At 47.0% G+C, this 21323-nt stretch overlaps 1 protein-coding gene across 2 annotated transcripts in view; it reads left to right on the top strand.

Annotated features, from left to right (window-relative positions):
* The first annotated feature begins 7958 nt into the window (after positions 1–7958).
* Positions 7959–21323, top strand: part of AP1S3 (adaptor related protein complex 1 subunit sigma 3) — an 82323-nt gene continuing 68958 nt past the window's right edge. The window contains exon 1 of one of the 2 annotated variants that reach the window (XM_003818685.6): positions 7959–8213. In XM_003818685.6, coding sequence (XP_003818733.1) covers positions 8211–8213 — 3 coding nt within the window. In that variant the 5' untranslated portion in view covers positions 7959–8210. Of the gene's footprint in view, positions 8214–16387; positions 16991–21323 lie in introns of those variants that run through there. The other variant, XM_063595574.1, reaches the window with a different exon arrangement.

Below are 21323 nucleotides of genomic sequence, written 5' to 3'. Positions count from 1 at the left end.
TGTCCAGGCTGGAGTGCAATGGCGTGATCTTGGCTCACTGCAACCTCTGCCTCCCGGGTGCAACCGATTCTCCTGCCTCAGCCTCCTGAATAGCTGGGATTACAGGCATGCGCCACCACGCCTGGCTAAGTTTTGTATTTTTAGTAGAGATGGGGTTTCACCATGTCGGCCAGGCTGGTCTTGAATGCCTGACCTCAAGTGATCCACCCGCCTTGGCCTCCCAAAGTGCTGGGATTATAGGCGTGAGCCATTGCAACCAGCCAGATTATGGAATTACTAATAAACATCTCTAAAGCGTGATCTTGCCACTTCACTGCTTGTGTAAGCCTTAAATGATCTCCATTTCTTGGTCTCCCATTCTGAATCCTTAATGAGACCTCCAAGGACCTGCGTGATCCACCCCCTTCCTGAACTCTGGCTTTCTTGCTGCCATATTCTGTGGCCACTCCTACTCCAGGTCTCTTGCTCATGACCAGGCTGTCTCCTCTGCTTCAATTGCTTTTTGTATTTCATTTCTGCTCCAGGCCAGCTTAACTCTCGCTCATTCCTCAGGCCCAAGTTTATACTTGTGTTCGCTGACTCTTTTATGTCCTGAATCAACTTGGTCACAAGTGAACCCAAATTGGTTCAGGTAACTGCAAAGTCCAGGGTTAGCATCAGGTTTGATGTAGGCCTCAAAAAGTGTCACTAGGACCTGTGTATCTCTCCACCTCTTAGTCCAATCCTTGGTGTTGGCTCCATAGAGAAGCTCAGCCTTCATGGTGCTAAACTGGCTGCAGCAGCTGCAGCTTCTGCCTTCATTCAAGCCTAACAGGAAGAGTGGATGCACTCCAAGAGGGTTCCACAAAATGTCCCAGAATTTAGTCTTTTTTTTTTTTTTTCTGAGACGGAGTCTCACTCTGTCACTTAGGCTGAAGTGCAATGGTGCAATCTTGGCTCACTGCAACTTCTGCCTCCCAGGTTCAAGTGATTCTCCTGCCTCAGCCTCCTGAGTAGTTGGAATTACAGGTGCCCACCACCATGCCCAGCTAATTTTTGTGTTTTTAGTAGAGATGGGGTTTTGCCATTTTGGTCAGGCGGGTCTCGAACTCCTGACCTCAGGTGATCCGTCCGCCTCGGCCTCCCAAAATGCTGGGATGACAGGCGTGAGCCACCGCGCCCAGCCCAGAATTTAGTCTTATTGGCTTGAATTATTTGACTCTGGGAATATGCTTATTTTAGAACCAATCATTATTGCTGTGGGAAAGCAATATTCTGATTGGCCAGGAGAGCATCATGTGCCACCCCTAAAGTTAAGAGTCTATGTGTGGGTTGGGTCCCCAAACCCAAACTGAAAATTACAGGAAGCAGGGGAATGGAGGCTGGAGAGGCAAACAGGAAATGTCCACCAGCAATTTCTTTGTTGCATGTTTGCTGGCATCTTCTCCTTTCCTTTCAGAGCATTCATGATAATTAAACATTTATGTATGTTATTATTTATTTCATATTTGTCTTCCCCCATAACACTGTACATCCACCCTGAGAGGGACCACGACTCCTCTCTTCACTGTTCTATGCCCAGTGCAAAGCACAGTTCTTATCACAGAGTAGATGTTCAAACAATATTTGTTCCATAACTACGCTACTACAAGAAACCCAGTAGGATGCAAAAGAGTACGTACAGTAGGTGTCTCAGTCCGTTCATGCTGCTATAACAGAATGCCCGAGACTGGATAATTTATAAGGAATAGAAATTGATTTATCACCGGGCATGGTGGCTCATGCCTGTAATCTCAGCAATTTGGGAGGCTGAGGCGGGCGGATCACAAAGTCAGGAGATCGAGACCATCCTGGCCAACATGGTGAAACCCCATCTCTACTAAAAAAATACAAAAATTAGCTGGGCATGGTGGCACGCCTTTGTAATCCCAGCTACTTGGGAAGCCGAGGCAGGGGAATCCCTTGAACCCGGGAGGCGGAGGTTGCAGTGAGCCAAGATTGCACCACTGCACACCAGCCTGGTGACAGAGCAAGACTCTTGCTCAAAAAAAAAAAAAAAAAAAAATGGATTTCTCACAGTTCTGGAGGAGGCTGGAAGTCCAAGATCAAGGCATCAGCAGGTTCAATGTCTGGTGAGGACTCAGTCTCTATTCCAAGATGGTGCCTTGTTGCTGCATCCTCCAGGGGGGCGAAAGTTGAGTCCTCACGTGGTGGAAGGGATGGAAGGCTAAAAAGGGACTGAGCTAGTTTCCTCCAGCCTTTTGGTAAGGTACTAATCCATTAATCCACTAATCATCACTTCTCCAAAGGCCCCACCTCTTAAAACTACCACAGTGGGGATTAAGTTTCAACATGAAATTTAGAGGGAACTCTCATTCAAACTACAGCAGTAGAATTTCAATTTTGGTTTTAAAAACAAAATTTCAGCTGGGCACGGTGGCTCACGCCTGTAATCCCAGCACTTTGGGAGGCTGAGGCAGGTGGATTGCTTGAGCTCAGGAGTTCAGCACCAGCCTGGGCAACATGGCAAAACCCTGTCTCTAAGAAAAATATAAAAATTAGCCAGGTGTGGTGGTGCATGCCTGTAGTCCCAGCTACATGGGGGGCTGAGGCAGGAAGATCACTTGAACCAGGGAGGTCAAGGCTGCAGTGAGGTGAGATCATGCTATTGCACTCCAGCCTGGGAACCAAAGTGAGACCCTGCACACACACACACACACACACACACAAAATCTTTCTGTCCTTTTCTATCTCTATAGAATACAAATATGCAAGGAAATAAACCAAATATAACAATAGTTATTTCTTATTGGTAGAATTAGTATTATTATTATTTGGAGACAGAGTCTTGCTCTGTCGCCCAGACAGGAGTGCAGTGGCACAATCTCGGCTCACTGCAACCTCTGCCTCTTGGGTTCAAGCAATTCTCTTGCTTCAGTCTCCTGAGTAGCTGGGATTACAAGCATGCGCCACCACACCCGGCTAATTTTTGTATTTTTAGTAGAGACAGGGTTTCACCATGTTGGCCAGGCTGGTCTCGAACTCCCGACCTCAGGCATCCACCTGCCTCAGCTTCCCAAAGTGCTGGAATTACAGGCGTGAGCCACCTCACCTGGCCTCTTGTTGGCAGAAATAGAGTAAGGTTTTATTTTATTTTTATGTTTTATTTTTTGAGATGGAGCTTTGTTCTTGTTGCCCAGGCTAGAGTGCAATAGCATGGTCTCAGCTCACTGCAACCCTTGCTTCCTGGGTTCAAGAGATTCTCTTGCCTCAGCCTCCCAAGTAGCTGTGATTACCGGCATCCGCCACTATGTCTGGCTAATTTTTGTATTCAGTAGAGATGGGGTTTCACTATGTTGGCCAGGCTAGTCTCGAATTCCTAACCTCAGGTGATCCGCTAGCCTCAGCCTCCCAAAGTGCTGGGATTAGAGGGGTGAGCCACTGTGCCCAGCCTAGAGTGAGGTTTTAAAATAACACTTTTCTGTGTTTTCCAAATCTGCAATGAACCTATATTATTTTATAATTAAAAATTTTCTGAAAATATTCTTTAGAAATATATTAAGTAGAGTTTTTCCATTTGGAATAATAGGCCCTCTTTTGAAAAGTAAAGGGGGTTTCTAAAGAGCATAAGGCCTCATACTAAAAGTTTCACCATGACAAGATGAATTTCTGAATGCTGCAGAAGGGATTACTGGAGATGTTGATTACTTAAGACATTAATAAGAGGGCATTAAAGAACAGCAGGACCAGGCTTCAATTAATGCCTGTGAAGGCACTGCATAAGCTGACTTTGAAGTTGGCCTCTCCTTTGCTTCTTTCAGTTTCTTAAACTCACAGCTTGATCTATCTCAATTTCTGTGAAGTCCGTATTTTGGTTTATAGATTATTATTATTTTACTTTATTATCAGGTCCCTAACTTGCTCTTCTCCCTTGCTGTGGACTTGATGGTGGCTTTTGCTGCATTCTCTCTGCATCTTCTGCTAATATTTAAATATAGAATGATCTGAGAAGTGAAACTCCTAAATCAAGTTGACCAAATGCCAGGGCATTGTTTTATGAGTAAATGTACACACACAGAATCACATGCACCAGCTCATAAACAACCTAACCGGAACCATGTAACACACTGTACTTGTCTTCTAGGACATTAGATTTTGAATCTAAAAGCCTCTTTAGGATCTGACCAGGGAACTCCTCTTTAGACTGGTACATCTTGAGTGATAGGGCCTCTGGGTCCTCCCTGGGGTTTTGCTATTTGTGGGCCACGTGTGGAGTCAGGAGTTTGAACAGAAGCAAAGATGGGATACAGAAGTCAAGACTAAGGCTGGGTGTGGTGTCCCATGCTTGTAATCCCAGCACTTTGGGAGGCCAAGACAGGAGGATCCGTTGAGGCCAGGGATTCTCGAGATCAACCTGGGCAACATAGTAAGATCCCATCTCTACAGAATTTTTTTTTTAAAGGAGAAGTCAAAGCTTAAAAATGCATGTTATTCTTCTGAGACAAATGACTGATGAAATAAACACTGCTTAACTCTCACTGTTGCGTTCTGAGTAGGTCTGTCAGGGGTAGGGCTTTAGGGGGAACCAACTTGAATCTTAGTGCCTTGATTCTAGGCTTATCCCTGCCTCTTATTAGCTTCTTTTTACACTTAGTTTATTATTATTATTTTTAAAATAGAGATGGGGTCTTCCCATGTTGCCCAGACTGATCTCAAACTCCCGACCTTAAGCAGCCCTCCTGCCTCGGCCTCCCAAAGCGCTGGGATTACAAGCCTGAGCCACTGTGCCCGGCCTGCCTCTTATTATTGCTGTTGAGCCTCTGAGCCTCAGGCTTTCATCTGTACCATGGCCACAGTGCTCCCTTTCTTACGGATTGTTTTGGGGGCAGCTAAGATAACCCTGTGAGGTGTCCAGCTCACTGCAGGCCTCCCTCTTCGGTGATTTGGGGTATGGTGTGAGAATCTGGAGGAAAAAACACTGGGTGGCAGAGGCCCCAGAGAGCATCCTCTGCCCATCTCAGCCAGGCCAGGAGGAAAGGCAAAGGACACTAATAATTTTTAAGTTACCTGCCCCCGTCAACCTCTACATCTTTAATTACACCCCCTCCAACCATAAGCCACACAGTAAGGGAAACTTCTCCTGCTTTATTTTTTTTAATTTTTATTTTTTGAGATGTAGTTTAGCTCTTGTTGCCCAGGCTGGAGTGCAATGGCACAATCTCGGCTCACTGCAACCTCCATCTCCCAGGTTCAAGCCATTCTCTTAGCCTCCCAAGTAGCTGGGCTTACAGGCATGTGCCACCATGCCTGGCTAATTTTTTGTATTTAGTAGAGACAGGGTTTCACCATGTTAGTCAGGCTGGTCTCAAACTCCTGACCTCAGGTGATCCACCTGCCTCAGCCTCCCAAAGTGCTGGGATTACAGGCATGAGCCATCGCTCCTGGCCTTTCCTGCTTTAATATTTGACTTAACTGTCATGGCAAGAGCACTGAGATGATTTCTTTAGCTTTTTTTTTTTTTTCCTTTTTTCTTTTGCGAGAATCTCGTAGTGTCGTCCAGGCTGGAGTACAGTGGGGATCTCAGCTCACTGCAAACTCCGCCTCCAGGGTTCAAACAATTCTCCTGCCTCAGCCTCCTGAGTAGCTGGGATTATAGGCACCCGCCACCACACCCAGCTAATTTTTGTATTAGGGGTTTCACCATTTTGGCCAGGTTGGTCTTGAACTCCTGATGTCAGGTGATCCCCCCGCCTCAGTCTCCCAAAGTCTTGGGGTTACAGGCATGAGCCACAGCGCCCGGCCTGAGATTTCTTTAGCTTTGAAATTCACCTTTAGTAATTCCATTTCTTTCCCACTAGCAAAGAAACCCTTACAGCAGAAGGCTCTGGATGGTGGCACAGAGCTGGGCCCTGCCCTGAAGTTACCTAGAAAGGAGGAGAAGCACAAAGATTAGATTCTATCTAGTTAGATAAAGCATGATGTACTGAGAAAGGGAAGGAACAGACCCTGGGGGAAGAACATAGGAGTTAAAAAGTAGCTGTCCTAGATTCACTTTTCTTTCAGGAAGCAAAATCATCCCATCGCCTGGGGTTTAACTGTTGTCAAATAGTCCTCTTCCAATGCCCCCGGCAGAATGCCACAAGTCCAGGTTTGAGAGCTTTGAGGCTGGAGGCTGTGGCTCTCCTGGGGGTTTGCAGTGATGCCCTAATGTAGAGAACACTCATTGCCTCTGGCCCCTGCCCACCTCTAGGCCTCCTGGCACTTAACTCACATAGAGGCCTTTTTTGAAGTGTTTCCAGAAGGACTTTTTTTTCTTCTTCTTCAGAGCACTGGCTTCTCACATCCAAGTCTTCTGTCACCTCCCCAGGGGGCACTTACCTGACCACTCAGCTAAATCAATGTAGCTTCCCTGTGCCCATCCGAGGAACTCAAATATCTCCTTCTTAGCACTCATCTTAATTTCTTATATTTTATTTACTTGTTTATTATGTGTTGTTCCACAAGAGACGTAAGCTCCAGGAGACAGACCACCTGTTTGTTCCCAGCTGGGTCCCCCAGGCTCCTGTTGTAGGGCCTGGCCTAGAGTGATGAATATTTGCAGTGTGAATGCAGGGGTGGATGGAGTTTCCCCTATTTTCAGTCACCTGGGTGGGCTTACATCCCTAGGAAGGTACACAACACATCCTGGGAAGGACTTTCACTGATTTGGGGTTCCAGGGACCACCCAGGAAATGACTTTTTTTTTTTTTTCAGACTGAGTCTCACTCTGTTACCTAGGCTGGATGATCTCAGCTCACTACAACCTTTGCCTCCCGGGTTCAAGCGATTCTCTCCTGCCTCAGCCTCCCTAGTAGCTGGGACTACAGGCGTGTGCCACCACGCCCAGCTAAGTTTTGTATTTTTAGTAGAGACGGTGTTTCACCATGTTGGCCAGGCTTGTCTCAAACTTCTGGTCTCAAGCGATCCGCCCACCTGGGCCTCCCAAAGTGTTGGGATTACAGGCGTGAGCCACCACGCCTGGCCCAGGAAATGATTCTTAACTTTTGCAGGGTCTAGGATCTCTTTAGCTGTTTGATAAAACCAGTGGACTCCCTTTCTCAAAAACATAAATATGCATTAAAAACTCTGCTTACATCTAGTCTATCTGGTAAATATAATTAAAAGAAAAAATAAAAAAACTCTGTTTACAGCTTGGGGGTTTAGAGACTCTCAACGCCCTAGATTTAAGAAAAGTCAAGGGGAGGAGAGATTGGAGAACGAACTTTCTACCCCACAACTTCTTAGGAGAGACTTCTTAAAAGGGGGTCGTGCTGCCAGGCGCAGTGGCTCATGCCTGTAATCCCAGCACTTTGGGAGGCCGAGTCGGGTGGATCACCCGGAACGCAGGAGGCGGAGGTTGCAGGGAGCCGAGATCGCCCCACTGCACTCCAGACGGGGCGACAGAGCGACACTCCGTCTCTAAATAAATAAATAAATGGGGGCCTGCTTAAAATGATCTTTGCCCTTAGACTGCAGAGCTTACTTTTTAAAAAGTGAAATGGGGGCAGAAGGGGATAAGAAAACGCTTCTAGTTCTTTCTCTTCCAACTGCTCCCTCCCTAGGAGGCTTAGGATAAGGCAGCCCCCGGCACTTTCTGCGAGTGTATCGGAAGTATCTTTGCCAGGTCTGATAAACGTTTGTGGAAGGAATACAGGACACACTCGCGCGGCAGAATCGCGAAAGGTCCCCGGTGTTCTCCGCGCAGGGAGTTCCCCGCGCAGGGAGTTCCTAGCGGGCCACGCGCTCTCGCCTGACCACCCGCGCCGAGGTGCGGGCTGTCGGGGTACAGACGCGCGCGCGCGCAGGTGCATTCGCTCCAGGTGCGGCCGGCGCGGGGCGGGAACAGCTGCGGCCGAGGCGGGGGCGGGGAGGGGGTACAGAGGAGAGGCAGAAAGGAGGGAAGAGGAGGAGGAGGAGAAGGGAGGAGAAAGGGGGAAAGGAAGAAAGAAGGAGAGCAGGAGGGCGAGGAGCGGGGGGAGCGGGCAGGAGGCAGCGGGGAGGAGCGTGCAGGGAGGAGGCAGCCGCGCTGGGAGGAGTCTGCAAACTTTCAGTGCGAGGGCATTGTGGGAAGCAGCCATGGTCTAAGCCCGGCGCCTCACCTGTCAGCCGCACCGGCTCCAGCGCTCGCCTCTCGCCCTCGCTTCTCCAGCGCTCCTTGCTCGCAAGGCGGGGGAGGCGGCGGCCCAGCCACGATGGTGAGTGCGGGGGAACCGCCGGCCCGGGTAGGCGGTGGGGGCGCTCGCGCTCCGGGGAGGCACCTGGGGCGTCCGGGCCGGGCGCGCGGCCGGGTGGGGGTGCGGGCCGAGTCCCGCCTGGCCACCCGAACCGTGCGTCCCTGTGGCCCCGCTGCCCCAGACGGTGCGGACGCGCCAGGATCGCTTGCCCGGGATTCCTGCGGCAACGCGGCGCCGCGGCTCCATTCATTCATTCGATCCGCCTTAGCCGAGTGCTTAGTCTGTGCCGGGCTCGGTGCTGGGCGCTGGGGATGTCGCGGGGGACCAGGAGGAGCCCCTGTTCTCCAGGAAGCTTACCTTCCAGGAGGGGGATGCGGAGGGAGGGACACGTCCAATATACAAGTAAAATGAAGAGAACTTCTAAAGTAAGAAGCGCTCTAAAGTCTCAAATACAACCGGGTGCAGTGGCAACTTTTGATTTGGCAAAGCCTCTTCAAGGACATGACATTCTAGCTGCTGGAGGTCCTGGAGGGGCGCTACAGGTGGATTAGAGAGAGCAAAGCGGAGGGGAGAAGGCCTTGTTTGTGGCAGGAGAGGTGGGCATCTGCCAGGTGAGGCGGGTTTTTATAGGCCAAAATAAGGAGTTTGGTTTTGGTTCCAACTGAGTAGGGGAAACTTCGGGGACGTTTTAGCAAGAAAACTGACCTTATCCGTTGTGCACTTTTTTTTTTTTGAGACTGATCTCGCTCTGTCGCCCAGGCTGAAGTGCAGTGGTGTGGTCTCGGCTCTGCCTCCCGGGTTCAAGCGATTCTCCTGCCTCAGCCTCCCGAGTAACGGGGATTACAGGCGTGTGCCACCACACCCAGCTAATTTTTGTATTTTTAGTAGAGACGGGGTTTCACCATGTTGGCCAGGCTGGTCTCGAACTCCTGACCTCAGGTGATCCGCCTGCCTCGGCCTCCCAAAGTGTAGGGATTACAGGGGTGAGCCACTGCACCCAGCATGGTGTGCAGTTTGGCTGTGGTTGGAGAATGGACTGGGGTGTGTAAGGGCAGGGGATGGGGGGTCAGGTTGGAAGCTGAGGCCGGCTGCAGCCCTGCTGATGAGAGATCTGGTGACCTGCACTTGGGTGGAAGCGATAGCTCAGGCTCCTCTTGCTCTTGCCTGCTGTTTAGGGGCAGCCTTTTAAGAGTGTGGTGGTCTGAACGTCACTAGTCCCACTTCCCCAAGTGTGTGACCACTTCCCAAATCCGCAGAAGGGAAGTGACCTGCACCCTGTGGGCCCACCGGAGGCAGGAGTGGGTGGGCCACGTGGGCTAAGACAGTTGATCAACAAAGAGAGCCGGGGAGTGCTGAGCACCTGGCCAGCAAGACCGCAGTTGCTGGTTCCTGTTAAAGGTTTGGCTGCACACACTAGCGGCATCATTTTTGTCTGTTGAGGGTTCCTTGTAAATACAGCGTGATGCAAAAACAATGCTGTAAATAATGGAGCAGGTTTCTTGGCTTGCTCAAGTTTCCCAAGGAACAAGGTGACAGATGCCCAGTCCACCAGTGTAATTTGCCTAACAGAGGCTGGAATAAGGCCCTGCGTTTCTGAGTCATCAAAGGCTGCTTTTGTGCTGAGGAATGGGCCAAGGTTTGGTCTATGAGGAAAAGCTGCTCCTCTGGACAATACCTGTGGTGGAGTTTTATTTTTTCTTGCTGGTGTCATATGTGTGATGAGTTGATCAGAAATGTGGGAAGTTTCTCCAGCTTTTCTACCAGTTTTTGCCAAATGGGAAACATTTTTTTTTTTTCTTTGAGACGGAATCTTGCTCTGTCACCCAGGCTGAAGTGCAGTGGCGTGATCTTGGCTCACTGCAACCTCCATTTCCCGAGTTCAAGCAATTCTCCTGCGTCAGCCTCCTAAGTAGCTGGGATTACAGGCGCCCGCCACCACGCCCAGCTAATTTTTGTATTTTTAGTAGAGACGGGGTTTTGCCATGTTGGCCGGGCTGGTCGCAAACTCCTGACCTCGTGATCCACCTGCATCGACCTCCCAAAGTGCTGGCATTACAGGCATGAGCCACCGCACCTGGCGGGGAAACATTAATGTTATTAGGCATTTGTGATAAGACAAGCAGGTTGTCCTGCCCTTTATATTCACGATCTCATTCAATCCTTGCAACAAACAATTGAGGTAAATCTGTTATGCTCATTGCATTTTAGCTACTCTGAGCTATTCTAGCAGTATGGCCTTGGACAATTCCTTGACCTGTCTGTCTCAGTTTGCCCATTTGAAAAATGGAGATAATATCTCCTAACTCATAAGGCAGAGGTTCTGAAAGTGTGGCCTGGGTACCCCCAGCAGTCCCCAAGACTTTTACTGGAGGTCTGCAAGGTCAAAACTATTTTCATAATAATACTAAGATATTAATTTTCCCATTTCATTCTCATTCTCACAAGACTACAGTGAAGTTTTCTTGTGTCTACATAAGCTGAGATAGTACAACAGATTGAACACAGATGCAGATAGGAAAGTCCAACTGTCTTTGATAAGCCCAGACATTAAGGAGATTTGCAAAATTGTAAAACAGTGCCATGCTTTTCACTAATTTTTTTTTTGCTTTGGAAAAATATTGTTATTGGTCATAAAAATGTTATTTATGTTTAATGTGTAATAGGTTTACTATTGTTTTTTCTTTTTATTTATTTATTTTTGAGACAGGGTCTCTGTGTTGCCCAAGCTGAGTGCAGTGGTGTGATCACAGCTCACAGCAGCCTCAACCTCCTAGGCTCCAGCAACCCTCCTACCTCAGCTTCTTGAGTAGCTGGGACTGTAGGCATGTCCCACCATGCCCAGCTATTTATTTATTTATTTATTTTGAGACAAGGCTTGTTCTATCACCCAGAGTAGAGTGCAGTAGCATGAACGTGGCTTACTGCAGCCTCAACCCAGTGGACTCAAGGCATCCTCCTACCTCAGCCTTCCATGTAGCTGGGACCACAGGTGTGTGCCATCATGCCCAGGTAATTTTTTGATTTTTGTATAAATGAGGTCTTACTTTGTTGCCTAGGCTGTTCTTGAACTCCTGAACTCATGTAATATTCCCACCTTGTCCTCCCAAAGTGCTGAGATTATAGGCATGAACAATTGGGCCCAGTGGAATTTTTTACTTTTTGTAGAAATGAAGCCTACCTATGTTGCCCAAGTCGTATTATTTTAAAATATGTTAATATCTATTTTTTTCATTTTAATTTCAAATACAATAAATATCAGTGGATATAACCCACATAAACAAAAAGGTCTTTGGGATTGGCAGGCGGATCACCTGAAGTCAGGAATTTGAGACCAGCCTGACCAACATGGAGAAACACTGTCTCTACTAAAAATACAAAATTAGCTGGGTGTGGTGGCGCATGCCTATAATCCCAGCTACTTGGGAGGCTGAGGCAGGAGAATCACTTGAACCCGTGAGGTGGAGGTTGCGGTGAGCCAAGATCGTGCCATTGCACTCCAGCCTGGGCAACAAGAACAAAACTCCATCTCAAATAAATAAATAAATAAATAAATAAATAAATAGAGTGTAAAGGCATCCAAAAAGTTTCATAATCACTGTCCCGGAGTTTAACAGGTACCATAAGTGAATGCGTGTGAAGGCGCTTCAAACAGCTTTGCCATTGTAAATGCTCAGTAACCATCACCTCTCCTCTGTTATTACCTTCAAGTTGTAAGAAAGAATCGGTGGCCCTCGCTAGTGCCCAGCTGCTCTGAGACCTTTGTTGAGGCTCACTGTGTAACTCCCTGTCTTTCCTGCTGCTTCATTCCTGACTTTTGCTGACTTTTATGCTAGGAAACTGGTAGATGCTTACTGGCAGATCTAGGCACCTAGTACTTTACACACAGAAAATGGTTCTTGATTCCGTGGTGCCAGTGACCCTGGTTTCTGGCACAGAGATTTCATATCTGGTGCATGTTGGGACTGTGTTTGTATCTGGATCACACTGTTTGAAGCAACTGTGTACTCCATCTCACCTTTTAGAAATCTCTACCTTGGAAAACAGTGTTAGGGCTATTGCACTTCAGGAATCCCACGAACTGAGCCCAGTGTGCTTAAAAAGGCTTATGGGGCAGAATGTACTGTTGAATGGTTGGCAATGAAGGAGGATTATGTTGTTTATGTATGTATGTATGTATTTATTTATTTATTTTGCCTTTAACAAGATAGCTGTGGGGATGTATACAGTGACATTTGAAATGCTTTGGGGTACTTTTAATAAAAGCACAAGTGGACTCTGATGTATGTAGTCCATGTGCTTCTGAAAAGTTGAGGTGACACAAAACCACATTGTGAACAAAACAGTAGAGCCACCCATTGAAAGAAACTCAAATGTTGATCCCTTTGGAAACATGATTAACCATCTTTTTGTGTTGCAAATTCCGTTCTCATAATCTATGTTATGTATGTAAAGTAGGATAGACTTATGCTAAAAAAAAATCAAGGATTTTTTTTGGGTGTACGATTTAAAATCTGACTTGAGAGAATTTACCAAACAGAACTGGAAAGCCATTTCTTATTCAGAATATATTTAAGTTTGAAATAGTAGGAGTACACCCTTCTCCTAAAAAAAAAAAAAAAAGAAAAAAGAAAAAAAATTCCTTTGTTCATTTTAATCTCAGGGAGTTGTTGAGGGTGAGGGTGGAAAAACCGAACTATGAACCTGTAGGTCCTGCCACGCCCCCTTCCCCTTCTGTATCAATTTTATGTTCTGAAGCTTGAATGAATTGTAATAAGCATGTAATGATTTTGGTAATTTAAGTTCCAGTTTGAGGGTGAAGCGGTCTATTACACTAATGAGTGCTTTCCTCCTCAGAGACTTGGTCTAGGCTGCTGGCCAGCAGTTAGTGTAAGATCGAGGGCTTTGGGATCAGGGGAGAAATGACCCTTTGTGGTGTTCAGTTGTCCCAAGAGGGCTCACCTCCACTGGCCCTTCCCACAGGTCTCCCAAAAACACCAGTGAGACTTGTATTTACTCCTCACCAGGATTGTTACTTCCGAGTTTCTATCACTCGTTTTGTTTGTTTGTTTGTTTGTTTGTTTGTGGTGAGTATTGTCAGCTGCTGATAACTTTTGTGTGGCATTTTGCCAACAACAGCTGTAAGGAAGCAGCACACTGTGTATTTGCTGAACGGTGTTGTCAATGTCTGCCCTTTTGGGTCCCGTGAATTATTTCATTTTAAGACATAATGATAAAATTACTCCCCTTTCCAACACACACACACACACACACACACACACACACACACATATACACACACAGAAAACTCCTTTAATAATCCCCAGAATAAGTCCTTTTTTTTGTTTTTTTTTTGAGACGGAGTCTTACTCTGTCGCCCAGGCTGGAGTGCAGTGGCACGATCTCTGCTCACTGCAAGCGCTGCCTCCCGGGTTCACACCATTCTCCTGCCTCAGCCTCCTGAGTAGCTGGGACTACAGGCTCCTGCCACCACGCCCAGCTAATTTTTTTGTATTTTTAATGGAGACGGGGTTTCACCGTGTTAGCCAGGATGGTCTCGATCTCCTGACCTGGTGATCCGCCCACCTCAGCCTCCCAAAGTGCTTGGATTACAGGCATGAGCCACTGTGCCCGGCCAACAGAACAAGTACTTCTTGATGTCTTCATGAATTGTCCTTTTGATATTGTTTTGTTGTTACGATAGCCAGTGTTTCTCCCAGAGACCTGAAACTTCACTGTGGTTCTGTGGTTTCTTTCTTCCCTGGGGCCTGTCTTTTTCTCTCTCAGAGTCTCCCTTTCTGGTATACCTTGTTTTCCCCGATACTTTCTCTGTTTAACCTGAAGTATCCAGGAAAACTCCCTTTAAACCATTTGAAGCTCCCCCATAATCTGTGACATGAAAGAATGTACACAAATGTCAGAGGCAAATGCTCCTAAATTCTCTCAGTGGCATATGAAACTATCCAGCCAGCACCCTGACTAAGGAAATGTATTTCTTGACCGGGCATGGTGGCTCACGCCTGTAATCTTAACACTTTGGGAGGCCAAGGTGTGTGGATTGCTTGAGTCTGGAATTTCGAGACCAGCCCAGGCAACATGGCGAAACCCCATCTCTAGAAAAAATACAGAAAGTATTAGCTGGGCGTGGTAGTGCACCCATGTAGTCCCAGCTATTCGAGAGGCTGAGATGAGAGGATCACCTGAGCCCAGGAAGTCAAGGCTGCAGTGAGCCATGATTGTGCCACTGCACTCCAGCCTTGGTGACAGAGTGAGATCCTATCTCCAAAAGAGAAAGGGGCCAGGGTTGGAGGCTCATGCCAGCACTTTGGGAGGCTGAGGAGGGAGGATTGCTTGAGCCCAGGAGTTTGAGACCAGTGAGACTCAGTCTCTATTAAAAAGAAAAAAAAATGTATTTCTTGTATCGCTGCTAGTAATAAGGTAAATTAAAAATCTTAACAATGAAAAGGGGATACTGAAAATCATTCAAGTTAGAAATAGAATGTTATCGACCATCATGAGGAAACTGGCCTCTGCCAACATCCCTCTTCTAAAAACTTTCCTACAGGCATCTCTGGGCTCTGAAATTCCTGCCTCTCAGTAGCTTCTGAAACTTTAGTCTTTCAGTGCGATGGGGCATGGACCTAGTACAGTCAGTTAAGAATAAGTGCACAAGAGATTCTGTATTTAATGTCCTTGTTGGATCTTCTCTAACAGGATTTTCTGGGCTGGTAAGAAATGATTGGTGTGGGTCGAAGCTCAGTGGACACTGAAATGCTACAGGAGACTTCCTTCCACACTGGGTATATCAAAGATGAGGAATGAAGGCATGGTTTGCAAACTGGGGTGCCCATACCTTCTGCGTACTCATCCTTGTAGACAGGGGTTGTCAAGGGATAAATTTGACTCATCCCTGGAGCATTGTTCAGAATGATAATTTTTTTTTTTTTTTTTTTTTTTTTTTGAGAGAGAGTCTCACTCTGTCACCCAGGCTGGAGTGCAGTGGCGTAATCTCGGCTCACTGCAACCTCTGCCTCCCAGGTTCAAGCAATTCTCCTGCCTCAGTCTCCTGAGTAGCTGGGACTACAGGTGCATGCCAACACGCTGGCTAATTTTTGTATTTTTGGTAGAGATAGGGTTTCACTATGTTGGCCAGGCTGGTCTTGAACTCCTGACCTCAAGTGATCTGCCTGCCTCGGCCTCCCAAAGTGCTAGGATGATAGGTGTGATCCACAGTGCCCAGCTGAGAAAATATTTTTGTATTAACACACTAATATGTTTGGCTCCCGGATGCAAAATTCATACATACAAACCCTAAGACATATATTGTTTATGGCTTGCAGCTTAGGCTACCCTCCTGGTCTCATGAGGCCACCTGCCTTTCCTGCTGTTACAGTTATTTGGATAGAAAATTTGGAGAGACAATTTACTAAAGCAGGGGACAGTGAACTTTCTCCGTAAAAGGCCAGATAGTAAATATTTTAGGCTTTGTGGACCCTACAGTCTTTCAGTATTCCTCAACTCTTCTGTTGTAGAGTGAAAGTGCCACGGACAAGACACAAATGGATGGAGCTGTGTTTTTTTGTTTTTTTGTTTTTTTTTTTTGAGATGGAGTCTCACTCTGTTGCCCAGGCTGGAGCACAGTGGTGTGATCTCAGCTCACTGCAACCTCTGCCTCCTGGGTTCAAGTGATACTCCTGCCTCAGTCTCCCAAGTAGCTGGGATTACAGGTGCCCGCCACCTTACCCAGCTAATTTTTAACTTTTTTTTGAGATGGAGTTTCACTCTTGTTGCCCAGGCTGGAGTGCAATGGTGTGATCTTGGCTTATCACAACCTCTGCTTCCTGGGTTCAAGTGATTCTCCTGCCTCAGCCTCCCGAGAGATGAGGTTTCTCCATGTTGGTCAGACTGGTCTCGAACTCCCGACCTCAAGTGATTCCCCCCGCCTTGGCCTCCCAAGCTAATTTTTGTATTTTTAGTAGAGACAGGGTTTTGCTACGTTGGCCAGGCTAGTCTTGAACTCCTGACCTCAAGTGATCCTCCCGCCTTGGCCTCCCGAAGTGTTGGGATTATAGACATGAGCCACTGTGCCTGGCTGGAGCCATGTTTTAATAAAACTTTATTTACAACAACAGGCAGAAGGCCAGATTTGGCCTGTAAGTCATGGCTTATTGACCCATTTTCTAGGGCAGCTTCCGCTAACTCATCATAGGTATATTGGACAAATAATTTGGATGCCTGCCCCATGACAGGCAGGACTGGCTACGTAATTTTCAGTGCCCAGTGCAAAATGAAAATGCAGGGTCCTGGCTGGGTGTGGTGGCTCATGCCTGTAATCCCAGCACTTTGGGAGGCCAAGGTGGGTGGATCACCACGTCAGGAGTTCAAGACCAGCTTGGCCAAGATGGTGAAGCCCCATCTGTACTAAAAATACAAAAACTAGCTGGGTGCAGTGGCAGGCGCCTGTAGTTCCAGCTAGTTGGGAGGCTGAGAATCGCTTGAACCCGGAGGGTGGAGGTTGCAGTGAGCCAAGATCGCGCCACTGCACTCCAGCCTGGGTGACAGAGTGAGACTCAGTCTCAAAAAAATAAAATAAAAATAAAATGCAGGATCCCTTTTTCAAAGTTTACCGGGAATTTCAAGATAGTGACAGCAGAGCATTAAACCAAGTTTTGGGTCCTTCTGAATGCAGGGCTTCTTCATGTAATGACCCTGTGTCCACAGAAACCAGCCATGGGTCTGGACCTCAGAGAGTGTGTTGAACAAGCCAGAAGCCACCTGCTTGCATGGAGCTCACATTCTTGGTGAGGAGTTCTCTCAACTCTGTAAATATTTTGGATCAGTCACACAGGAGAAGAATTTGATATTAAGCATTCTTGAGTCATCTCAGTTTTATTTCCTAGGAAGTTGCAGGTGGGCCATGTGGGGACCCAGATGTGGCACTTGGGGTAGGGGGCAGTGTTGGCCTTGACAAAAAATTAGCTGGGCATGGTGGTGCACACCTATAATCCCGGTTACTCGGGAGGCTGAGGCAAGAGAATCGCTTGAGCCTGGGAGGCAGAGGTTGCAGTGAGCCGAGATTGTGCCACTGCACTCCAGCCTGGGCAACAGAGTGAGAGTCTGTCTCGGAAAAAAAAAAAAAAAAAAAAAAAAAAAAGAGAGAGAGGAGAATGTGGTGAGGGGGATGACCCCGGGGCCCTGTGTGAGCGCTTTGATCTTAGATACTTGGTTCATCCCATTTCATGAGATCACCTGAGCATGGAATAAGACTGCTTGGTTCAATCAGCACAGAGCCTGGCACCTGGAACACATTTCATAAATGCTAGCCAGGGCTATTTCTTTTTCTTTTCTTCTTCTTCTTTTTTTTTTTTTTTTTAGATGAAGTCTCGCTCTTGTACCCCAGGCTGGAGTGCAATGGCATGATCTTGGCTCACTGCAACCTCTACCTCCTGGGTTCAAGCAGTTCTCCTGCCTCAGCCTCCTGAGTAGCTGGGATTACGGGCACCTGCTACCACACCCAGCTAATTTTTGTATTTTAAGTAGGACGTGATTTCACCATGTTGGCCAGGCTGGTCCTGAACTCCTGACCTCAGGTGATCAGCCCGCCTTGGCCTCCCAAAGTGATGGGATTACAGTGCCCAGCCTAGCCAGGGCTATTTCTAAGAGAAATGGGAAAAGCTAATGAAAATACTTTAGATTTTTTTTTTCCTCTGAGAAATTTATTTAAACTGATGAAATAAACAGAATCGGCCGGGCATAGTGGCTCATGCCTATAATCTCAGCACTTTGGGAGGCTGAGGTGGGTAGATCACTTGAGATCAGGAGTTCGAGACCAGCCAGGCCAACATGGTAAAGCCCCGTTTCTACTAAAAATAAAAAAAAATGTAGCTGGGTGTGGTGGCAAACCCCTGTAATCCCAGTTACTTTGGAGGTTGAGGCAGGAGAATAGCTTGAACCTAGGAGGTGGAGGTTGCAGTGAACTGAGATCGTGCCACTGCACTCCAACCTGGGTGACAAAGTGAGACTCTATCTCAAAACAAAACAAAATTATGGACTGCAGATATTGGGGAGGTAGGGGAAGGTAAGGGTTACAGTAATATCACATTTTTTTTAAAAGTATGATTCAGAAGTCTGTATAGAACTTTTTTATTTTGTTGTATAAACAAGTACTTACCTTCAGTTTCATTCATTACTAAGAAGTCATGTCTTCAGTTCTAAGTCCACTACATAAGAGAGTCCTGCCTTTCAAAGTCCATTCCGTCTCACGATAATCTAGTCTACATCAACCATCTTTGCAAAAACTATGGGGGAAGGGCAAGACTTGAATATACAATAAGGCAGATTGGTCTCTCAGATGAATGCTTGAAGTTTGTTAGTGGTAAACTTTGAAAGGGTATGATGGATATACCATTGCCCGCCTCTTACAAAATTTTGCTTGTAACTGAAGTCATCTTTGTCAAGGTATAAAAGGCCCTGGGGACAGATTTTTAATGGGTGTTGAGTAGGAAGAAAATGAAAGTTCTTAATAACCATTAAGTGGTCATTACCATGCAGGGTGTTGAGTTTAGCATAGTAAGCATAGCCTCTTGAGCAGAGTTCAAAAAAAGCATCTCAAAATTAGCTGGGCGTGGTGGTGCTCGCCTGTATTCCCAGCTACTTGGGAGACTGAGGTGGAAAGATTGTTCGAATCTGGAAGGCAGAGGTTGCAGTGAGCCGAGATTGTGCCCCTGAACTCCAGCCTGGACGACAGAGTGAGACCCTGTCTTAAAAAAACAAAAACAAAAAAGCATCTCTATGAAATATGAATAGAGTCCTAAGTTATTAATTTTGTTTTGTTTTGTTATGTTTCTGAGACGGAGTCTCTCTCTGTCACCCAAGCTGAAGTGCAGTGGTGCAATCTCTGCTCACTGTGACCCCTGCCTCCCGGGTTCAAGCGATTCTCATGCCTCAGCCTCTCAATTAGCTGGGATTACGGGCGCACACCACTATGCTCAGCAAATTTTTGTATTTTTAGTAGAGATGGGATTTCACCATGTTGGCCAGGCTGGTCTCGAACTCCTGACCTCAAGTGATCTGCCCGCCTTGGCCTCCCAAATTGTTGGGATTACAGGCATAAGCCACCATACCTAGCCGCAAGTTATTAATATTTTATTCAACTTCAGAGTCGTACTGAAAATTTCCTGGAATTTCTGCCCCCTATTTCCAGTCTTTTTCTCCTTGGATGACTTGAAACACAGCACAGGACTAGTCTGATTCTCAAAGGACTCCAGGAGAAATTCAATCAGCATATTTACTATAGGAAAAAATTAAACAACTGACAGGTGTTGTGGATATATTCAAAGTTGATTACTCTGTCAGGGAAAAATGATGAATGGAAAAATAATACCGTTTCAGGGTATTTCCCACCTGTTCATCTGTGTGTTCTTTTTGAGACAGAGTCTTGCTCTGCCATCCAGGCTGGAGTGCAGTGGCACAATCTCGGCTCACTGCAACCTCTGGTCCCAGGTTCAAGTGATCCTCCCACCTTGGCCTCCCAAGTAGCTGGGGTTACAGGTGCCCACCACCACGCCTGACTAATTTTTGTCTTTTGAGTAGAGATGGGGTTTCCCCATGTTGGCCAGGCTGGTCTCAAACTCCTGACCTCAGGTGATCCACCCACCTCGGCCTCCCAAAGTGCTGGGATGACAGGCCTGAGCCACCATGGCCGGCAATCTTTGTGTTCTTAACTGCAGTGGTTATTATTAATAGGAAAAAAAACCCCCACAAATATAAGATCTGTTTCTTGATTACAAGATACTTGTCATGTTTTTGGGCAAAATTTTTTACATGCATAGCAAATCTAGAGTGGAAAATTAAGCTCTGAAGTATGTTGTTAAACTATATAATTGCCGCAGGAATTCAGTGGGGAGGAGATGGGAGAGACAGGCCTGGGGCTGAGCCTGGAAGGGTGGGATGACCCCGCCTTCAGCTCTTCAGAAAACAGTGTGTGTATGAGTGGACTGGATGTGTGTGTGAGAGGGAAGGGGTCAGTGAGTAGAATAAAGAAAGGGAATAATTATTAAGGAAATAGAAATGCTGGAGGAGAACTGGGTGAAGGTCGACCATGAGGAACTGTTTTCTTTTCTTTTCTTTTTTTTTTTTGAGACGGAGTCTCCCTCTGTCGCCCAGGCTGGAGTGCAGTGGCGCGATCTCAGCTCACTGCAAGGTCCGCCTCCCGGGTTCACGCCATTCTCCTATCTCAGCCTCACGAGTAGCTGGGACTACAGGCGCCCGCCACCACGCCTGGCTAATTTTTTGTATTTTTTTTTAGTAGAGATGGGGTTTCACCGTGTTAGCCAGGATGGTCTAGATCTCCTGACCTCGTGATCCGCCCGCCTCGGCCTCCCAAAGTGCTGTGATTACAGGCGTGAGCCACCGAGCCCGGCCGAGGAACTGTTTTCTTATTGACACTTCCATCTCCACCCTTTCTCCCCAGCTCTGCCCCTCCGGTTAACCCCACTAACGAATTATTTATCCAGTATTATTGGAGTGACATTTCTCACGTGTGAATTTTTCACATAACTAAAAAACAAACCTAAAAAAAAGTTAGAGTTAAAAAAAATATGAATACCTTCCTCTTAGGCCAGTTGCGGTGGCTTACACCTGCAATCCCAGCACTTCGGGAGGCCGAGATGGGTGGATCATTTGATGTCAGGAGTTGAGACCAGCCTGGCCAAATGGTGAAACCCTATCTCTCCTGAAAATATAGAAATTAGCTGCGCATGTGGCAGGCGCCTGTAATCCCAGCCACTCGGGAGGCTGAGGCAGGAGAATCACTTGGACCTGGGAGGGGGAGGTTACAGTGAGCCGAGATCGCGCCACTGCACTTCAGCCTGGGCGACAGAGCAAGATTCTCAAAAAAACCCCACCTGCCTTTTGCATTTGGAGAAATGAGTCAAAAGTAGCTTGTGGCTTATCCAAAGTCAGGAGGTGCCTCAGCCACTCAACCGCATGGCTTAGGGGATGACCTTACCTTACCTTCCACACAAGGTGTAATGCTGTTGAAACTGCAGGTGTATTTAGGAGTCTCTGTGTATGTCTTTTGTCTCTGAGTGGATTATCTCATGTATCTTTTTTGGATATTTTTGTGTATCTTTA

This window comes from Pan paniscus, chromosome 13 (assembly GCF_029289425.2).
Source record: "Pan paniscus chromosome 13, NHGRI_mPanPan1-v2.0_pri, whole genome shotgun sequence".
Lineage (NCBI taxonomy): Eukaryota > Metazoa > Chordata > Mammalia > Primates > Hominidae > Pan > Pan paniscus.
This window is presented reverse-complemented; position numbering and strand designations above follow the sequence as displayed.